At 38.4% G+C, this 21,444-nt stretch overlaps 1 protein-coding gene across 2 annotated transcripts in view; it reads left to right on the forward strand.

Moving 5' to 3' along the window:
- Nucleotides 1-7,559: 7,559 nt before the first annotated feature.
- Nucleotides 7,560-21,444, forward strand: part of RUNDC3B (RUN domain containing 3B) — a 151,371-nt gene continuing 137,486 nt past the window's right edge. The window contains exon 1 of one of the 2 annotated variants that reach the window (XM_047095834.1): nt 7,560-7,863. In XM_047095834.1, the coding sequence (XP_046951790.1) occupies nt 7,742-7,863 (122 nt within the window). In that variant the 5' untranslated portion in view covers nt 7,560-7,741. The remainder of the gene's footprint in view (nt 7,864-21,444) is intronic. The other variant, XM_047095833.1, reaches the window with a different exon arrangement.

The raw sequence follows: 21,444 nt of genomic DNA on the forward strand, positions 1-21,444 counted from the left end.
CTGGGTAATAGACTAGATGGGAGGTGGAGCTTCCTGAATTTAAATACAAGCTTTTTTGTTCCAGGATTGGCATGAACCATGAATTGAACTTCAATAAGCCCAGAGGCAGGGGGCTAGGACAGGATTCTGGAAGCCATATTCCAGAAGGAGCTTTTGAAGAAACTAGAGATGTTTGGCCTGAAAGAAAGATGCTTTTAGAGGGCCTGTGTAGCTGTTGTTAAATATTTGAAACCCATCATAAGGAAGAGGAAGGAGACTTCTTTATTAACTCTAATGGGCAGAACTGGGAGTAATTGAGGAAAATTATGATGAACCGGGATGGTGAATACAGAACTGTGTCTGAAAGAATGACAAGTGTTGAGTTGCAGAATTGTGTCCAGATAGGGCAGCCAAGTAATGAGCCCAGAGCAATAGAGAGCCAGCCTGGTTGTCTGCAGCTGGTAGGAGGGAGGGTCATCAGCACAAGTGTCTGCTGCTTAATTTTTACCTGCTTTTGTGGGCCAGCTGTCCATCTAAAGCACCAATCCTGCTCAGTTTTTATTCCACTCCCAGCAGTTTCCTCTCATGTGGGGTCTTGTCCTGGAGGGGAGCCCTGGTTGGTCAGTTTGGAAAGTTTATAGCTCACAGCTGACTGCAGATCCCTCCCACTCCCTGACTGGATTGGGCAAAGCCCCTCCCAGTACCTGCATGGTTTCCCTGTAGGCCTGTAAGTGCTCCCACCTACCTATTGGCTATATTGGATTTTCCTGTTCTAGGTCTATAGCTGCCCTGTGGCTTCTCTCTGCTTTCTCACAGCTGCTGGAGAGAGCCCAGGGCTTGCTGCTCTTGGTGGTTTATCCCAACTTGTTTGCATTTGGGGTTCATAGGAATATCTCATCACCTAGTTTTGTGGTAAATGTTGTCCACAGCCGGGTTTCTTGGTTTGGCTGCTTAGTAGCTCTGTTTATATGAAAATTCAAGAAGATCCAAAACCTTGCTGACCCATCACCACCATCCTGAGAGAATTCTCAGGCCTGCTATTGTTACTTCGAGCTCCTTCTTCAGCTCTCTGGCTAGATATCTGCTAATTGAATTCTATTCAGTTGTCACTTGGAAATGACCATCAGCATAAAATGAAACACAATGCTTCTGTAAAGGGGCTTGGAGTTTACAAAATAAATTAAGCTCTGCCAAAACATAACTTAAAAAAGAAACTCAGGAAAATTTAAAAACGAATATAGACGATTTTTTTCACAGTGAGTTATGGTCCTGGGGTGGGTAAAGATAGGCCATTTATCCACATTTTGCATCCTTCACCCCAGTAGAGAATGATTCTCACAGTTGGATGGCTGACTCAGTAATTTGTCAGTTTTGCCTGACTAAAGTCACATCATTGATTGATGCCAAATCTCCCTCAATTAAAGGTTCATTTTTCTCTTGGCTGTTGGCAAATCCAACACTGATTATGGGTTATTAGCACCCACCCCCTCAGATTTCTAATGTGCTGGGAGCAGTGCTGGGAGCTGGGAGCATTTGCCTGCATACCAATTACAGCAGCAGCAACAGAGCTCAGCCACACCTTTCTATTCTGGGAGCAAGGACACCTGCCAGGATGCCTGACTGCAGGGAGGGATATGTTTATTCAGGTCCTTCCTAGGGAGATTAAAAGAACAAGGGATCTTTTCCAATCTCCATCTCACCGCCAGCTCTGCACCTTCATGCTAAGAAAAACGGTGATATTTTGTGACAACATTTGGTTCTTTTTACTTGTCTATCCACTTTGCATTTGCTCATTTATTGGATTCGTTCAATAAATATTTTTGAGGACTGGCTTGTGGGACAAATGAAAACAGTACAGAGACCATAGATGGATGAGACTGAGTCTCATAAGCCATGTTTTAAAGTAGACTCTGTTTTATTGCAGGAATTCCTGAGCAGGATATGGAAACTCTGAGACAACTGTGGATAGCCACACTTTCTCTGACGTTTTCTGAGGAGAAAGAAGACCTGGTCTGCCTTTGGCCTGTTCTGTCAAAGGACTTTAACTTTTTCAGTGTTTTCCACTTTGGGGTGGCCCTTTGTCCCCTCAACATGCTCCATTCATAGCAAAGCTTTATGACAATGAAAAGTAGCTGCTCCTCCTACATGGCTGAAGCCTCCACAGGAGTATGCTAGCAGGAAGGAGTTTGTGTCCAAGGCCTGCATCTGCAGAGTTTTCTCTGCATTGTTGCCTCCAAGCCTGATTGGGCCCATGGGTCTCCACTGCTACCCAGTGCATTTGTATATGAGGACTGCTTTTCCAGCATCCAGAGGTCTCCTCTGCTCCCTTGGGCTCCTGTCCCCCTTCCTCTATCCTCAAAGCCAGCAGTGTACTGTCTTCTTTCCTCTCTACCCTCTGCTTTTGTCTTCACATCCCCTCTCTTGTTTGGGGGATGTTCTAAAAATTTTGTGTCTTACAATTTATCAATCTTTTCTTTATGATTGCTGTGTCTGGGCATGCTTAGAAAGTCCACTTCTTCTTTGAAATTAAAATAAACAATGGTTTGATAATCTTTCCTGCTCATAGCATTTTAAATTTGAGGGTGTTTTGTATGCTACAGTTGTACTATTGTCTTTCTTGATGGGGAGAAAGAGGAGGTTTGGGAAAATGGTGAATAAGTATGGTCTGCCCATTCAGTTCTACAGCATTCTCATACTTTTTTTTCTTCCAAATTTTTATTTAAATTCAAGGTAGTTAACATACACTGTAATGCTGGTTTTAGAAGTAGAATTTAGTGATTCGTCACTTACATATAGTACCCAGTGCTCATCGCAAGTGCCCTCCTTAATACCTTTACCTACTTAGCCCATCCACCACCCTCCTCCCTCCATCAACCCTCAATTTGTCATCTGTCACTAAGACTCTATTATGGTTTGCTTCCCTCCCTCTTTTTTTCCTTGTGTTCACCTGTTTTGTTTCCTAAATTCCACATATGAGTGAAATCATATGATATTTGTTTTTCTCTGACTTACTTCACTTAGCATAATACCCTCTAAATCCATCCACATTGTTGCAAATGGCAAGAGTTCATTCTTTTGATGGCTGAGTAATATTCCATTGTATATCACATCTTCTTTATCCATTCATCAGTCTATGGACACTTGGGCTGTTTCCATAGTTTGGCTATTGGTGATAATGCTGCTATCAACATTGGGGTACATGTACCCCTTCAAATCTATATTTTTGTATCCTTTGGGTAAATACTTTATAGGATAGTTTTATTTTTAACTTTTTGAGGAACCTCCATACTTTCCAGAGTGGCTGTACCAGTTTGCATTCCCACCAACAGTGTAAAAGGGTACCCCTTTCTCTGCAGCCTCATCAACATATGTTGTTTACTGTGTTGTTAATTTTAGCCATTCTGATAGGTGTGAGGTGGTATCTCATCATGGTTTTGATTTGTATTTCTCTGATGATAAATGATGTTGAATATCTTGTCATGTGTCTGTTAGCCATCAGGTTGTCTTCTTTGGAAAAAATTCTATTCATATCTTCTGCCATTTCTTCACTGGATTGTTTTTTGGGTGTTGAGTTTGATAAATTCTTTATAGATTTCGGACACTAGTCCTTTATCCGATATGTCATTTGTAAATATCTTCTCCCATTCCATAGGTTGCCTTTTAGTTCTGTTGATGATTTCCTTCTCTGTGCAGAAGCTTTTTATCTTGATAAAGTCCCAATTGTTCATATTTGTTTTGGTTTCCCTTGCCTCCAACAATGTGTCTAGTAACAAGTTGCTATGGTCGAGGTCAAAGAGATTGCTGCCTACGTTCTCCTCTAGATTTTGATGGTTTCTTGTCTCAAATTTAGGTCTTTCATCCATTTCAAATTTATTTTTGTGTATGGTGTAAGAAAGTGGTCCAGGCTCATTCTTCTGCATGTTGCTGTTTGGTTTTCCCAACACCTTCTGCTGAGGAGACTGTCTTTTTTCCATTGGATATTCTTTCCTGCTTTGTCAAAGATTAGTTGACCATATAGTTGTGGGGCCATTTCTGGGCTTTCTATTCTGTTCCATTGATCTATGTGTCTATTTTTGTGCCAGTACATACTGTCTAGATGACTACAGCTTTGTAATATAGCTTGAAATCTGGAATTGTGATGCCTCCTGCTTTGCTTTTCTTTTTCAGGATTGTTTTGGCTATTCAGGGTCTTTTGTGGCTCCATACAAACTTTAGGATTGTTTGTTCTAGTTTTGTTAAAAATGCTGGTGATCAGGATTGCATTACATGTGTAGAATGCTTTGGGTAGTATAGACATTTTAGCAATGTCTATTCTTCTAACCAATCCACGAGCATGGAAATTTTTTCCCATTTCTTTGTGTCCTCTTCGATTTCTTTCATAAATGTTCAATAGTTTTTCAGAGTACAGATCTTTCACCTCTTTGTTTAGGTTTATTCTTAAGTTTGTTATTGTTTTTGGTGTACTTGTAAATGGGACTGATTCCTTCATTTCTTTGTCTGCTGCTTTGTTATTGGTGTATAGAAAGGCAACAGATTTCTGTACATTGATTTTGAATCCTGTGACTTTGTTGAATTCATGTATTCCAAAAATTTTTTGGTGGAGTCTTTCGGGTTTTCTACATAGAGTATTATGTTGTCTGCAAATAGTCAAAGTTTGACTCCTTTCTTGCTGATTTGGATGCCTTTTTGTTGTCTGATTGCTGAGGCTAAGATTTCCAATAGTATGTTGAATAGTAATGATGAAAGTGAACATCCCTGTCTTGGTCCTGACTATAGGGGAAAAGCTCTCAGTTTTTCCCCACTGAGGATATTAGCTGTGGGTCTTTAGCATATGGGCTTTATGATGTTGAGGTATGTTCCATCATTCCCTACTTTGTTGAGGGTTTTTATCAAGAATGGATGCTGGTTTGTGTGTGTGTGTGTGTGTGTGTGTGTGTGTGTGTGTGAAACAGCATTTTTATACTTTAAATTAGGCATTTGCTTTTTTCATTATTTTTATTGTGAGTCTTTTTACATCTCTAAATAACCTATGTTCAAGTGCTCAAATAAATAAAATAAAGACTGTAACTGGTTTTGATGAAAGTTTAAGAAGCAGTATAAAAACTCATGTGACTTTATAGTAGTATTATATTTTGTAGCAGATATAATTGATTAATTATTTCCAGATTAGTCATGTAAAGAAAGAATGAGGCCCAGGACACATTGCTCAGGATAATCAAGAAAAAGCATTATCAGATAAGGCCCCCATGTGGCAGTTTAATGACTCGTTGTACATACAAAAAAAAAAAAGTTCTTTCTTAACAAGAAATCTTTTCAGCAAATACCTGTGTCAACCGAATTCGCTGAACAAGTAGCGTTTGAAGAAACTTTATTACCTGATCATCTAAGATGGAGTTTTAGTAAGTCTTCAGTTATAAGTAAAAATTTGTAGTACAAACAATATGAAAATGTACTTGAAGCTAGAGAGCCAATTTTAAGAATAACAACACCTCACTTTCCAGTATTTGACAAAACCACTTAGTTTTGTCTTCTTGATAAATGTTAAGGACTTGTGTGTCCTCTCCTTCCTGTGGGACAAACCAGCATAGGGGTCTAGGAATTTTCTTGATAACTGATAGCTTTCCACTCTTTTCCTTATGCAGTTTTCACTTGTTTTTAAACAACAAAAAAATCAGTTTGAGCAGTGTTTGTCATTGCCAGTGCAAATATTTTGCAATGACTGCATGCATAGTTAGTGTATCTATTTCCTTATGGCTACTTCTGAATTCACCGTTGGTCTAGCAAGAGGGGACAAGTTAAGTCAGAGCTTCTAGAATGGCAACTTCCTTAAAAGCTTCCATGTTGGCAGAGAGCAGACAAGAAATGTTTGGAGACAAGTGCACTGACCTAGAAAACCCTCCTGCTTTTATTATTTTAGAAATATAAAGTTTAAAGTCTAAGTTATTTTTTATAATTTTAATGTGTGAATGTTTATTGCAGTAAGTTAGTTAAGACAAGTATTTTTTTTCTACACAGATTTTTATTCTATTATGATTAGAGTTAGTAGCTGAAAGGGCTGTCTTTGCCTTAATCTGTAGAGACTTTTTTTTTTTTTACAAACTCAGATATTAGTAATCTACAGTTTTATTATACAAAACTCTTTTAAAGTGTTCGGCATAAAGTAACAATACCTCCTTTGTATAATATACATGAAGGCCAGATATCCATTTACACTAAACGATGTATTCTATAACAATCATCTTTGACAGAAACTTCAAAATTAAAGGTGGAAGTTATATGGATTTGGGGGACACTAAAATTGTAAAATTTCAGCAAAATAATGCCAAATGTAACTTGAAGTTACATTTAATGAACGTTTATTGAGTACTTGTTCTATGCAGGGAAGGTTCCACAAGGCCCGTAATTATTAACGGATTTCACTCTAAATCTGAGCATATTGATGCCAAGGGAGATGGACCGCCACATAGGTGAGTACGGGAGAACCAGGTAGAGGCCAAGACCTTCCTGCTGTTAAGGCCAGGGGTGAAGTTTTGCAAAGTGGACGCTAGATTCCAAACACGCGCGACAAGAGCGGTACCCTTCTCAGGGAGCAGCCCAGAAGAGCCAAGGGCCAACCCTCCCTAGACTCACTGTTCCCCACGCAACCCCGGAGTCGCTGCCCAGGCCAGGAGAAGCGGGAAGGGGCAAGACCGCACATTAGCACCGCGCTGGTTCTCATGTGGGTGGTCAGTCCTGGCTACAGGACATGCTGGGTCTAGGGTAGGAGCGACGTGGAGTGGACGGTCAAGAAATTCCATCATGAGACGCTCAAGAGGGATATTCCACGGGCATTTTCCCTCCCTGGGGCTATTTGTCTCTGTTTTCCAGGCCAGGGGAAGAAATTAGGACAAAAAAAAAAAAAAAAAAACCCTGCTCCATTCCTGAGAGTCAAGTGCTAGGTAGGGTGTGACAGCCGGACTGCTGCATTTTCGGGACCGAGGACCTTAGAAGAGGTTAAGGGCAGGAAAAAGATCAACTGCTAGGGATCCTAGTGGTTAAAGCCGGGCTTTCTGCAAGGGTCGGCATTCTGCCTGGGGCTCTCCGGCGCCCCGCATCCCACAATCCCCGGGCAAACTGCGACGCCGCTCCGATGCGTGCTGTCTGCCTGCGGCACGCGTGCTGCGAGCACGAGCCCGGCGTCTTGACAGCTGCCCACGCGCCGGGGAGGTGCTCCAGCACGCTGCATTAAAAAGGCCACGCGGCCGGCCCCGCCCCTCGCGTGCCGCGATTGGCTCCAGGTGGACTGCGTTGGTCTGATAGGTGCAGGACGGGCGGGGCTGCGCGCGCCAGGTCCGTGGCTTCACCGTGGCCGCCGCAGCTGGGGCGCGAGTGGCTGCCGAAGGCGGGCGGTAGGGCGTGAGGGCCAGCGGGAACGCGCGCGTGCTGGCAGCCGAGGTCTCTCAGGAAGCAGGGGAGCGCCCAACGCCGCCCCGCACGCGCCGCCCGAGGCCGGCGGCGCGCGCGAGGGCGGGGGAGGTGCGCGCGTGTGTGCGAGTGAGTGTGTGTGTGTGTGTGTGTGTTGGGCTTGGGTGCGGAGCGTGAGCCGTCAGTGCCCGGGTACCGGTTACCCCATCCTCCGTCGGTCCCTGCTCCTTCCCACGACCCTACAGTGTCCTCCCACGGTCGCAAAACGAGCAAGAGCGTTACGGAGCAGGTGTGGGGGGGGGGGGTGGTGGAGAGGAAGGGTAGCACCAGACAAAAGGGGCGCCGGGGTCAGCCCGCCATGGCCTCCCGAAGCCTGGGGGGCCTGAGCGGGAGCCGCTGCGGGGGCGGCGGCGGCGGCAAGAAGAGCCTGAGCGCCCGCAATGCTGCGGTGGAGAGGAGGAACCTGATCACCGTGTGCAGGTACGGCGCGGCCCGCAGAGCGCTGCGAGGGGAGGGGGCCGCCGGCGCCCCAGGCTTCGGGCTTCGGGCGAGCGCGCGTGCTCCCTGGGGGTCCCGCAGACCCGGGGCTGTAGCCCCAGTCTCTGCCGCACCGGGCGTGTCCGCCGGCGCGAGCGCCCTGAAAGGGGCCGGGGTCTGGGCACCGCTGAGGCCCGGGACTTTCCGTCAGTTTCAGCACTGGAAGCAAGCGAGGAGAAGGCTTGGGGCGGGGCTGGGGGAGGATTTGTTTTGAATGTGCCTTCTAGTGTCAGAGTAAAAGAGGAGGGCAGGGAGGAAGTGCTCTTTCATTTACTGCACATTAAGCTGTCAACTAGCTTTTGGTAAAATCGTCGTCACTGTGATTATTTACTGTGTTGTCTCAAAATCGGAATGCATTTTGGTTTTGTTTTGGCTTGTTTACATATGTATTCAGTCATTTCATTCCACCAGTATTGAGTGTCTACTACAACAAGCCTGCTGTGTGTGTGTGTGTGTGTGTGTGTGTGTGTGTGTGAGTGTGTTTTCTCTCTCCACTTTTGAATTGCAGTGCTAGTGCAGTTTCTGCAGTTGTTTTTAAGAGTGGGACTGTGGAAGATACTGAGGCTTCATGTCAATGATTTATTCCACGTCTGCCTCTCCTTCAATGTTTTCTAATTGTAAATGTAGTATTCCTTTACTCTGGAACATATAGAAACATAAAAAGGAATAATTAGTATCTATAAGTCTAGTATTCAGAAATAACTGATTTTTCACCAAACACCTCCGCAGCAACTATCGGTAATCCTCTAAGAATTAGGGAATGATCACACCTTTCCCTTCCTTGCAATTTCTGTCTGTATATTTCTTCCTGTAACATGTGTCTGGCATCTTATGCATTATACAGATACAGATATTTATACTTGGACTTATATTCAATAACTTTGAGCGACTTGTTTTTAATTTGGACTGTTACAGATGTTTGCCTATATAGCAGGAAGACCTGCCTCGCTGTTACTGCACTTGGAGCTGTAAACCATATTATAATGTGGAATTGGTTTAATTTACCATTTGTGCTGTCTAGAATGCAACCTTTTGAGGAAGACAGGTTTTAAATGTATTTAAATCCAGATAAATCTTTTTTTTTTTTAAGTTGGGAAAAACAGAACAATAAGCAAGGCTGATTTCTTAGTTTTATTTTATATACATTAGAGATTATTTTATTTTTCTAAAAGATAATCATCTCAAGCAGGATCCAACATATACAGCGCTTCTTGGGGTAGCGTATTTTATAAAAGCTCCATCAGAGTTAAATTTCACAGGAGAGCTTTTTGCTCAATTATTTTTTTTACTTTTTTAAAACCTTCCTACTATAGCATCTGATGCTCAGGAAGTATTTATTGAATGAATAAATTCAGTGGTGGGTACTATTTCTTTTGCTTCTCCATTTTTGTCATGGCCGATTTTAGGTTATTTAATGTTCATCTCCCTCATCAGAGGCCGAGACCTGAAAAAGGGCTTGTATCTCAACCTTATTTAAATAACATTTTAAGTTATGGATAAGAAATTTCAGTTATATCACACTGATTTGTGTGGACAGCTGTTTGGGCTAGCTATATTTTCATTAATTTTATTTGCATAATTATTTTCGATTGTGAATGAGTATCAGTGCTGACCTTAGTTATAATTTACTTGTAAGTTTAGTATTGTAGCTAAAATACATTTCAGTTTTTCAACATGTATTTATGTGGATTTACTACTAAGGTTGTTCTTTATGTCCGAAGAGGTGATAGTTTATATAAATTACATCCATCTCAATAGTAATGGGATCTGTTTGATAGGCTTTGTCTAAAAGGCTTTTACTTTTTGGGGAAAAAAGTCACTATAGGCCATTTGTATGTTTTAAGTAGCTCTGCCCCTAATTCAGCAAAATGAACAAATCAATATTTATGCATTTGCGTTTCTTTGCCTTTCAGAGTTACCATATTGTACAATCTCACCCATGTCTCTTAATTCATTTTTTAATTTTTATTTATGAAGTTAGAGGTGATTTGGTAGTTAAGTTGGGAAGAAGTTGGATCAGAGTTTGAGTTCTAAGTTTACCTTGTCATTGACTAGTTGTATGTCCTTTAACAAGCCATGCAAACATCTCATTTTCTAGTTTTCACATATGTAAAATAATCTTGTACTAGATCATTAGTAAGCTTCAGTAACAGCCCTAAAACTAATAATAGTCTTGATGCCAAATGTGTTCATTTTTTTTCTTTTGAATTTCTCCAAATATGAGCAGGGTAATGGTAGACATAGGTTTTATGGTAGCTAGATGAGGCATGTGCATTTTTCTCTTTAAAGAAAAATATTTTGAACTGTGCCTTCCATTTTGTTTCTCTACTGATGTTCTAGAAAACTTGTGAACAGTTTAACAAAGCAAACCAAAGCAAAGGTTCCCCCCCCCATTACCACCACATATCATTCTACTGTATCTATAATACTTATATAGTAATGCTTTTTCCTTAATCCTTAAACGTTATGCATATTTGCAGCTTAGTTTTGAAACCTTATTATGTATCTTCCTAATTCTTTAGGTTTAAAGCCTTATACAACAACAATATTGTTATGGTGTTGAACTTTTGAAGTGGGTTATTTGGTTAGGTTAAGATAGTCAAGACCTGAATTAAATTGCAGTACATTGTGATTGTGTATGTAATTATTTCATCGCTTGTTTTTGTTCCATTGAACATTGTATTGCAGCCTTAAAAATACTTGTATGGTACTTAGTAAGTAAGTACTATTTTATCATGCTTTTTACAGATTGTGGTGGAGAGAAAGTAGGTCATTTGAGGCTTCTAAATATTCCACACTCAACTCCAAAATATTCGTAGACTGATGTTGGCTCTGTGTACCAACTAGTATTTTCCCTGCATATTCTCTACCATTTAGAACTTTGAAAAATTAATTTTTAAGGTCTTATAGGCTTTTTTTTAGCCTGCATTTTTCATCCATAGGAAATCAGGTACATTAGTCATTTTTTCTGTCATTTTTAAGCTTCATGTTTTACTGAAAAGCTTACATATTCCTTTAATTTTACTTCTGTTGACAAGGAGAATTTAAATCTAGTCTCTTTCTGTGGGTTAATATTGTTTTATGAGAAAGCTGTTACAGTATACAGTTTAAATATATATGCATAAACAGCTTTTAAAATAATATTCAGCTTTTACATCAATTTTTTACGAGAAACTCCTCACACAGTCATAATTTTCCTGTCTTGTGAGGAGAAAGGATTAACGAGTGATTTAAGGAGAAAGTGTGATGAGTGGAGACAAATGATGGTTATCAAATTTAAAGTACTTCTAATAAGATGTACATAGTTATTCTTGGATGTCTGTAGGTGAATATATTACTTCATAATTTGAAAGTTATTTCAAGTAACAGTAGGGCCTTATTTTTCCAGTGTAGTCAGGGAATGAGGTGCTCATATTTTCCATGTTATTAATGTTTGAGTTAAGCTTAAAATTCTCCCATTAGCTAGAGTGCCCTACTCAGCATTAATTGTGGAGTACAGTCTTCTGAATAACTGAAGCTTTTAAGTGTTCAAATTTAAGCCATAATAAATAACAATATTTAAAATATTTTGGGTGAACTGCTTTTAAAAATGGATGACACATTTCCCTACCTTCTTTAAAAAGACTCTCTAAAGAATAATAAAATCCTTATTAAAGACTTCACTCTGAATCTGTTTCTGTGAATATGCCCTCTGCAGTGGCTGCCCTGGGGACTCTTGAAATACATAGAGCTTTTTGCTACATGGCCCCTGAAGATTGTCCTCAAGTTTTTTGTCTGGTTTTGTATTCTGCTGTCGCCTCCTACCAAGTTGTTATTTCTTACAACTTTGCCTGTTTCTGGCAGCTCTTTCCTTTATGCTTCCATCCTCACATGCTTCTTATAATTGGTTGTGATCTAGGAAAGCAGATAAGTAAATTTATCATATGTTAAAAAAAAAAAAAGGCTCCCAGAGGCCTTAGTTAAGTGAGTGATCTTTAGCACTCTGAACTTCACATTCTACTTGATGAATAATCAGAAAGAAGGTCTATTCCTATGCTTGAACTTGGTGGGTAAAATGCAGATATGTAAAATGTTACTGAGTATTATTGGCAATATAATCCTTTAACTTTAAATCCAGTGACTTACTCTACTTGTTACTATTGACTTGAGTATCCCTCATGAGACTGTTCATCCCTTGGCTATAGTGATTATATTTTTGGTGAAAGCTCTTTTAGTCATGCTATGTGTGGCAGAACTTGGGGTCTGGTCTTTGATCAACATTTTTAGTTGTATTCTCTTGGAGCAGGTTCAGTATCATTTCTAAGGATTGTTAGAGCCCTGATAGTAGGTATTCACAATCGAGGTAGCATGATAATCTTTTCAGCTATTGGTCCTAGATAAGCTTCTCAGCATTCATAGAAGGTTATTATCTCTTTCCCTAGCTAAAATGTGTTCATACTCAACTTACAGAGAATAGCTGTCCTCCACACATTTACCTCCACTGCTTATCGTAACTTCACTGCTGATAGATAAATTTGAGAAGCTCAGTTGAAAGATAAGATACTCAGGGGAGAATATGTGAAGCTTATCCACTGTTGTATTCAGTCTTACAGGTTTAAAAGATCTGTCTCTGAGTCGGTCCAAATCATCAGAAAGCAGTTGGGTATGTTCACACACTCCTTTCACCAGTTGCTTTTACAAAATTGTGTATTGGTAAGATTCCGCTAGCCTATACTGTGGGTCATCAGAAGAAGCATTCACAGGTCTTCTTGACATTGTTGTCAAGAACATCATTATGTCAAGAAGTGTCTTCTTTTTGTAAAGATTTCTGTGAGAAATATTGGTCTTATTTTAGTGCCAAGAATTCTATCTCTAGGCAGTTGGTGTATTTATATCTACTGGACACAAATGTGTAACTGACAACTTCTCTTTTCTTACACAGCTTTAGAAATTTTAGTATTAAATCTGTAGCCAAGCTTTAAATGATAGGTAGAACATGGGAATATTGCATTTAGCCTTATTCTTAGCTGTTCTTTGTTTCCACATTTTTCATATAAATTATTACTGGGGCACCTGGGTGGCTCAGTGGGTTGATTCTGACTCCTTTTTTTTTTTTTAAGTTTATTTTTATTTATTTTGAGAGAGAGAGACCAAGCAGGGGAGGGACAGAGAGAGGGAGGGACAAGCAAGGGACAGCTTGCACCATCAGTGCAGAGCCCCATGTGGGGCTGTAACTCACAAACGGTGAGATGATGACCTGAGCTGAAATCTAGAGTGGGACAGTTAACTGACTGAACCACCCAGGTGCCCCAAGATTCCGACTCTTGATTTCTGGTCTCATGATCTCATGGTTTGTGGGATGGAGGCTGTGCCTGACAGTATGGAGCCTGCTTGGGATTCTTTTCTCTCTCTCTCCCCCTCTCTCTTTCTCTTTTCCGCCCTCCCCTACTTGCACATGTGTATGCTGTCTCTCTCAAAATAAATAAACATTAAAAAAATAATTACTGATTTATAATCTGTATACAGAAAGTACACATAGCTCAGTGAATTTTTTGCAAAGAGAACACTACAGTGTAACTAATACCCAGGTCAAGAAAAAGAACGTTACCCTTCATATATTTAAATATTCTTAAATTTTTCTCAAACATGTTGGTAGTTTTGAATATCTCTTTTTAAACCTATTTTGTTTATATTTTTTATATTGTAACAAATCATTAAAATTTTTTTCAATCTCTTTTTTTCTCGCTGATGCATAGACATAAAATCAACCTTGTAAAATACTTGTTTTGTGATCTAGTAATCTTAACCAGGTTTACTTATTCTAACAGATTTTCTGCAGTTTTTTTTTTTAATTTTGAATATAGTCATGTCATCTGCTTGTTTTATTTCTTCCTTTTCCAACTTTTACACCTTTGTTTTCTTGTTTTGCTGCACTCCCTAGGACCACATTATTGTAGAAAATATTAACAATTTTACCATGAAGCAGATATTTGCAATCAGATGTTTTTTCTGTCTACCAAAATAAACATAATTTCTCTCTCTTTTTTTTGGTTTATGTGGTAAATTACATTGATTGACTTTTGGAGGTTAAACTACTCTGGAATAAAAACATGTGCTATATTGTTAACTTTTTAATATATATTATATATATGATATATATAATATATGCTTTTACATATATTTAATATAATATATTTTACATATAACATATATATTAATAATATATATATTAATGAGTTAATATTCTTTTGGGATTTTTGCGTATATGTTCATGAAAGAGATTTATCTGTAATTGTTCTTATAGTGTCCTTGTTTAGTTTTGTCATTTAGATTATCTGACCTTATAAAGCAAGTTGGGAAATATTCCTCTGCAGAAGAATTTGTGTAAGATTAGATTATTTCTTTCTTAAACTTTTGGAAGAATTCACCAGGGAAGAAATTTGAACTGCTAATTGTTTTTGTGGGAAGTCTTTTAGTAACAGATTTAATTTATTTAATAGACACTGTAGAATTCAGATTTCCTTTTACTTCTTGAATCAGCCTTCAGTGAGTTCTTCATGTGTGTTATCAAATTTATTCCTAAGACCTTTAAAATATCCTCTTAAAATATTTTTTTATTCTTTAAAAAAAGTCTGTAGTATTTCTTTCCTTACCCTTTATTTAAGTTCTTGTTCTTTTTCTAATTTCTTGTGATGGGGTTTTAGATTACTGTTTTTCAGCCTTTCTTTTATTTATTTTTTTTTATTTTTTTTTTTTATGAAGTTTATTGACAAATTGGTTTCCATACAACACCCAGTGCTCATCCCAAAAGGTGCCCTCCTCAATACCCATCACCCACCCGCCCCTCCCTCCCACCCCCCATCAACCCTCAGTTTGTTCTCAGTTTTTAACAGTCTCTTATGCTTTGGCTCTCTCCCACTCTAACATCTTTTTTTTTTTCTCCCTTCCCCTCCCCCATGGGTTCCTGTTGAGTTTCTCAGGATCCACATAAGAGTGAAACCATATGGTATCTGTCTTTCTCTGTATGGCTTATTTCACTTAGCATCACACTCTCCAGTTCCATCCACGTTGCTACAAAAGGCCATATTTCATTTTTTCTCATTGCCACGTAGTATTCCATTGTGTATATAAACCACAATTTCTTTATCCATTCATCAGTTGATGGACATTTAGGCTCTTTCCATAATTTGGCTATTGTTGAGAGTGCTGCTATGAACATTGGGGTACAAGTGCCCCTATGCATCAGTACTCCTGTATCCCTTGGGTAGATTCCTAGCAGTGCTATTGCTGGGTCATAGGGTAGGTCTATTTTTAATTTTCTGAGGAACCTCCACACTGTTTTCCAGAGCGGCTGCACCAATTTGCATTCCCACCAACAGTGCAAGAGGGTTCCCGTTTCTCCACATCCTCTCCAGCATCTATAGTCTCCTGATTTGTTCATTTTGGCCACTCTGACTGGCGTGAGGTGATACCTGAGTGTGGTTTTGATTTGTATTTCCCTGATAAGGAGCGACGCTGAACATCTTTTCATGTGCCTGTTGGCCATCTGGATGTCTTCTTTAGAGAAGTGTCTATTCATGTTTTCTGCCCATTTCTTCACTGGGTTATTTGTTTTTCGGGTGTGGAGTTTGGTGAGCTCTTTATAGATTTTAGATACTAGCCCTTTGTCCGATATGTCATTTGCAAATATCTTTTCCCATTCCGTTGGTTGTCTTTTAGTTTTGTTGGTTGTTTCCTTTGCTGTGCAGAAGCTTTTTATCTTCATAAGGTCCCAGTAATTCACTTTTGCTTTTAATTCCCTTGCCTTTGGGGATGTGTCGAGTAAGAGATTGCTACGGCTGAGGTCAGAGAGGTCTTTTCCTGCTTTCTCCTCTAAGGTTCTGATGGTTTCCTGTCTCACATTTAGGTCCTTTATCCATTTTGAGTTTATTTTTGTAAATGGTGTGAGAAAGTGGTCTAGTTTCAACCTTCTGCATGTTGCTGTCCAGTTCTCCCAGCACCATTTGTTAAAGAGGCTGTCTTTTTTCCATTGGATGTTCTTTCCTTCAGCCTTTCTTTTATAGTAAATACCTTTTAAATACAGATGCCCTTCTTGGACATTACTTTGGGATTGTTCACAAGATTTGAAATGTTGTATCTTTATTATTAATTTGTTTAAAATGTTTTCTAATTTATGTTGGGATTTCCTCTTCAACTCAGGGATTATTTAAAACAATTTTTATCTTTCCAACAGTTTAGGGTTTTCTAGTTATTTTTAGATACTGATTTCCAACTTAATTCTACTCTACGGAGAACATATTCTGAAAGCTTTTAAACTTTGGACATTTTGGGGGCGCCTGGATGGCGCAGTCGGTTAAGCGTCCGACTTCAGCCAGGTCACGATCTCGCGGTCCGTGAGTTCGAGCCCTGCGTCAGGCTCTGGGCTGATGGCTCAGAGCCTGGAGCCTGTTTCCGATTCTGTGTCTCCCTCTCTCTCTGCCCCTCCCCCGTTCATGCTCTGTCTCTCTCTGTCCCAAAAATAAATAAACGTTGAAAAAAAAATTAAACTTTTGACATTTTGTTTATGCTTGCTTTATGATACAGCATATGGTTAGTTTTGATAAATACTTCATGTATATTTGAAAAACATATATATTCTGTCATTGATTGCATGTTCTGTCTATGCTAGTTAGATCTAAGTATGTTAATTTTGTTATTCCTATTTTCTGTAACCTTACTGGTTTTTGTATGCTTAGTCTATCTGATTTTGAGAGGTATGTTAAAGTCTGTCTCTGAGTGTACATTTGTCTATTTCTTCTTTTAGTGTGTCATTTTAGCTGTCAGTATTTTGTTGGTATGTGCAGATTAAGAGTTGTGATCTCTTCCTAGGGGTTGGATTATTTGTCATCATGAAATGTCTTTAATACTGTTACTGCCTGAAAGTCTATTTTGTCTGCTATTAGATAAAACTTTCTTTCAGCCAATGTTTGTATGTATGATGTATGTTTTTCCACCCTTAACTTTTAATCTTTTTGTCCTTAAACATTTTTATTTAAATGTTTATTTATTTTCGAGAGAGTGAGCATGAGCAGGAGAAAGGCAGAGAGACAGGGAAACACAGAATCTAAAGCAGGTTCCAGGCTCTGAGCTGTCAGCACAGAACCTGAAGTAGGGCTCGAACTCATGAACCAGGAGATCATGACCTGAGCTGAAGTCAACGTTTAACTGACTGAGCCACACAGGCGCCCCTTAATCTTTTTGTCCTTAAATATAACGTGTCTCATAGGCAGGATAGAATTGAATTTTGCCTCTTATCCAACCTTTTATTTGGAGTATTTAGTCTATTTACATTTAATGTTGTTATATTTGGGTTTATAGCTACCATTTAACTCTTTGTGTTTACTTTTTTTTCTTCTTATATGTCAGTAAAGTATTTTTTATTTATTCCACTATTCCAGTTTTTCTAGGGACTTGTTAGTCATATATTCTTTTTCATTTTCTATATATATGATTGCTATCCTTTTAGCAGTTACTCTTGATTTGTTACAGTGAAATATAAATCTAACTCTCACTGCTTCTCAAGTAGTGTTAGAACCATTTATTCATTCTCATCCTGAGACATTTTATGTCTACATATATTTTACATTCTATAAGATTCTTTTATTACTGTATTTTACACTTGATATTCAGGCAATACACGTTTGCATTTACCAACATATTTACCCATGCCATTGATCTTCCATCAAGTTTGGAAAGATTTGGCTAATTTTTTTTTTTGTAAATTTTTTAAAATGTTTATTTTTGAGGGTGAGAGAGCGCGTGCACGTGCATGCGCTTGCATGAGTGGGGGAGGGGCAGAGAGAGAAGGAGACATAGAATCTGAAGCAGGCTTCAGGCTCTGAGCTGTCAGCTCCTGATGCAGGGCTGGAACCCATGAACCGCGAGATCATGACCTGAGCTGAAGTCGAACACTTAACCAACTGAGCCACCGGGCGCCCCTTGGCTAATATCTTTTTAACCTTCAATTACATATATGATCAATTTTACCCGGCTCCACTTGCCTTATATCCTTTTCTGTATTTTCTCTTCATTTTCTCTGTGCTTCAGTTTGTTTATTTTCTATTGACTTCTCTTTTCATTAATCTTGTCTTCTGATGTTTCTCATCTACTGTTTAACTCATTAAATGAGTTTTTAATTTCATATAGTCCTAGAATTTTAATTTGATTCCTTTTTAATAAACTCTAGTCTTCTGATAGAAATGCCTATCTTTTTATCTATATCCATCTTTTCCTGTATTCTCTAGGTCATATTAATCATGGTAATTTTAAAATTCTCATCACTGATTTGGAATATTTGGATTGTCTTGCGTCTCTTTTTTTGTGTTTTCTCTCTTCCTCTCTTTGTCATGCAGTCTTATTTTTTGGCATATTTAGGTTTTTGTTTTTTTTTTTATTGAATGCCAGAGAGTATGTATTAAATTTTTCTTTAGCACTTTTATTGTTCATTAAATGCCATTATACCTACCCTATTGCCAACCATCGTGTCAAATGTATTAATTAGAACAGAGTAGAAAAAGATCACGGAGTAAACAGGTGGAGTCCACTCATCCATTTGAACAAAACATGGCCAGGGACATTCTAATGCCCAGGGCTCGTAGTATAGGATAATGCTCACTTTCCTTACTGATGTTATCTTCCTTTGGAAGATAGAATGGTAGCTGATCACTATCCAGTCAGGAATTATGCTGAATCCAGGCTGTATTCCAACCCTGTTAAGTCTTGCTCAGCCTTTCATTTGCCTCTGACCATCCAGGGTTTTCAACCTAGGTTTGATGTATTTTTCAGCACCCTTTCTCTGGTAGTCCTAAAGTATTATTTTGTTTTCTGGAACTACCAAATGCTTTATTCTGTTTTTCAGAGACTTTTTGATTAGGATTTTAGTCTCCTGATGACAACGTGTTAGAGGCCTTCCCAAGTCTCTTCCAAAAGCTTTCCTGGTTTTTCTGTTCCCCACTAGCCGCCTTCTTTGGGAGTCAGACCCTCCACACTCAGAATTGGCAGACGTTTCTGGGTAAAAGCAGCTATAGCAGTCAATTGATTTTTGAGCCTTTCTCTTTCTGGAGTCTTAGCCTCTCTAATTCTTATTGTTGGAGCCACTCTCTGCAGGCTTCAAACATAAGATTTCTGTAATTCTTCCCCCTCCCCTCCAGTTTTGCTAGGTGTATTCTGTGGGAGCACTGGTCTACCACCATTTATTCTGTCCTCCTTAGAAGTGGAAATCTAATCTCATGTTTTTTATCTTCTTCCTAGTTTTAATTTATGCAGCCAACTGATGGTATTTTATATGCCCCCATAAGTAATCTTAAGTCTTTCTGGAATAGGTTATATAAATAAATATAGCACCAACTGTGCTGTAACCTAATTATCTTTTGTCTTTTACTAGAATGTGAGTTTCTCAGGTAATGGAATCACATTTTTTTCCATTGAATAAAATGACATTGTCCATTTTCTACAGTGATGGTGATTGTCCTTAGAAGAGGATAACAATATCTCCCATATATTCAAATTTAATTTTCAAATTAATTGAAAATTGATTTTGAAATTTTAAATTTCTCTTACTATTTATAGTTAAAAAACACATCTGTTGTATTCCAGATGTAGTCTCAAAATTAATATTAAAAATATCAGTTAAAATTTTGATAAATTAAAAAAACACAAAACATCTATGCTTAACATATGAAGAAAATACATTAATGCATGCAGAATATGCTTTTTGGAGGAAAAATATTAGATTGAGCATTTATGACTAGTCATGGAAATTCTTTAATTGAAGCAATGTCTGTTTCACTCAGATTTATGTTTGGTTAAGCCTAACATTGGTAGAATTAAAACCCAAATATATCAAAACCTATGCATTTCCTCTTATGTTGTGCTTCCTTCAGTGTCTGTGATGTGTCTGAACTGAATCTAAATTATGTATGGGTATATGTGTTTATATTTGAGCCATAGAATCAGAAACTGGGAACCTTCATTTTCTTAGCATTTCTGGTGTTCATAAACCATGATTACTGTCTGCTAAGTTTTTTAAAAATTCAGTTCACATACAAACACTTGAAATTCTTGCCTTTTTTCTATGCTTAGATGTTACTAAGTGAAACGTTGTTGCTCTAAAAAGAAAGGGGATGTGTGCTAACATTTAATAACTTTTGTGTAAGTTGAAACTGTATTAAATACTTTATATTTTATTTATTTATTGTGAGAGACAGTGCAAGTGGGGCAGGGTCAGAGGGAGACGAGATGGAGAGTCCCAAGCAGACTCTGTGCTGCCAGCGCAGAGCCCAGTGTGAGGCTTGAACTCACGAAAGGCAGGATCATGACCTGAGCCAAAGCTAAGAGTTGGACGCTTAATGGACAGAGCCACCTAGGCTCCCCAAATGCTACCTCTTTTAATCTTCACAATTATTTGGTAATTGATTACTGAGAAAACTGAGGTTCAGAGAAGTTAAGTGTCTTGACAAGGAATGGATAATAGCAGAGCCAGGTGTGAATCCAGGGCGTTCTGATATTAAAGTTCTTGTTCTTCCTCTTGCTGTACTGCTACCTTGAATATCTAGTTTACTAGTTTACCTATGTTAAAATATGTTACTTGAATATTTCTGTTTGTCATTTGATAAAAAACAGTTAGATTCCAAAAGGATATGTGATCTAAGTGTATAAAATATTCTTGGGCCTCCTGGGTGGCTCAGTCAGTTAAGCATCAGACTCTTGATTTCAGCCCAGGTCATGATCTCATAGTTCATGGGATCAAGCTCCCTGTAGAACCCCAAGCCCCATGAGGACTCTGCACTGTCAGTGTGAAGCCTGCTTGGAATTCTGTCTCTCCTTCTCTCTGCCCTACCCCCACTCGTGTTATCTCTGTCTTTCAAAATAAACAAGCTTAAAAAAAAAATCAAGTATTCTTTATTAACATGATTTTAATTTGGAGTTCTTTCATATAAGAAATTTAATGAAATTATGTTAAGATGGAAGTTTTCTTGTTTGATAGCTTCTAATTTTAGATGTGTATTTTTATTGGAAATTTTTTGTCTTATCCCTTTTTTTAAAAAGATAGTGCATCTAATATTTTTCATGTTGGGCAATCTGTTGTCATCTATCTGCTTATATAGTAGTGTAAGACAATTATATAGATTATCTTCCTTAAAGTACCTAGATTAACAGTTTTCTTAAAAGAAATATTATCACTACAGGTGAGGAAAATATTTTAAAATACACTTTTCTCTGTTCTCTCCTTTTAATTTTTAGATTTGGCAAAATTTTTAGAAATAATAATCACTATAATAGAGACTTTTAGGTTACACATTCCAGAGAAAATGGTTGGGACTTTTCTCCCCTGTGTTCCAATAAAACTTTATAGAAATAGGCAACTGCTTGGATTTGGCCCATGGATACTGGTCTGTAGACTCCCGGTAAAAGGAAATAGGAAAATAATTTTTTCATTATAAAAACTTTTAACTTTTATAATTTCTATTTATGGTTATAATTATGTTACAAATCTTTGACTAGTAG

The sequence above is a fragment of the Lynx rufus genome, unplaced genomic scaffold, assembly GCF_022079265.1.
Source record: "Lynx rufus isolate CCGP_SWC_20201006 ecotype Redwood Valley unplaced genomic scaffold, mLynRuf1.p SCAF_4, whole genome shotgun sequence".
NCBI classification, from domain to species: Eukaryota; Metazoa; Chordata; class Mammalia; order Carnivora; family Felidae; genus Lynx; species Lynx rufus.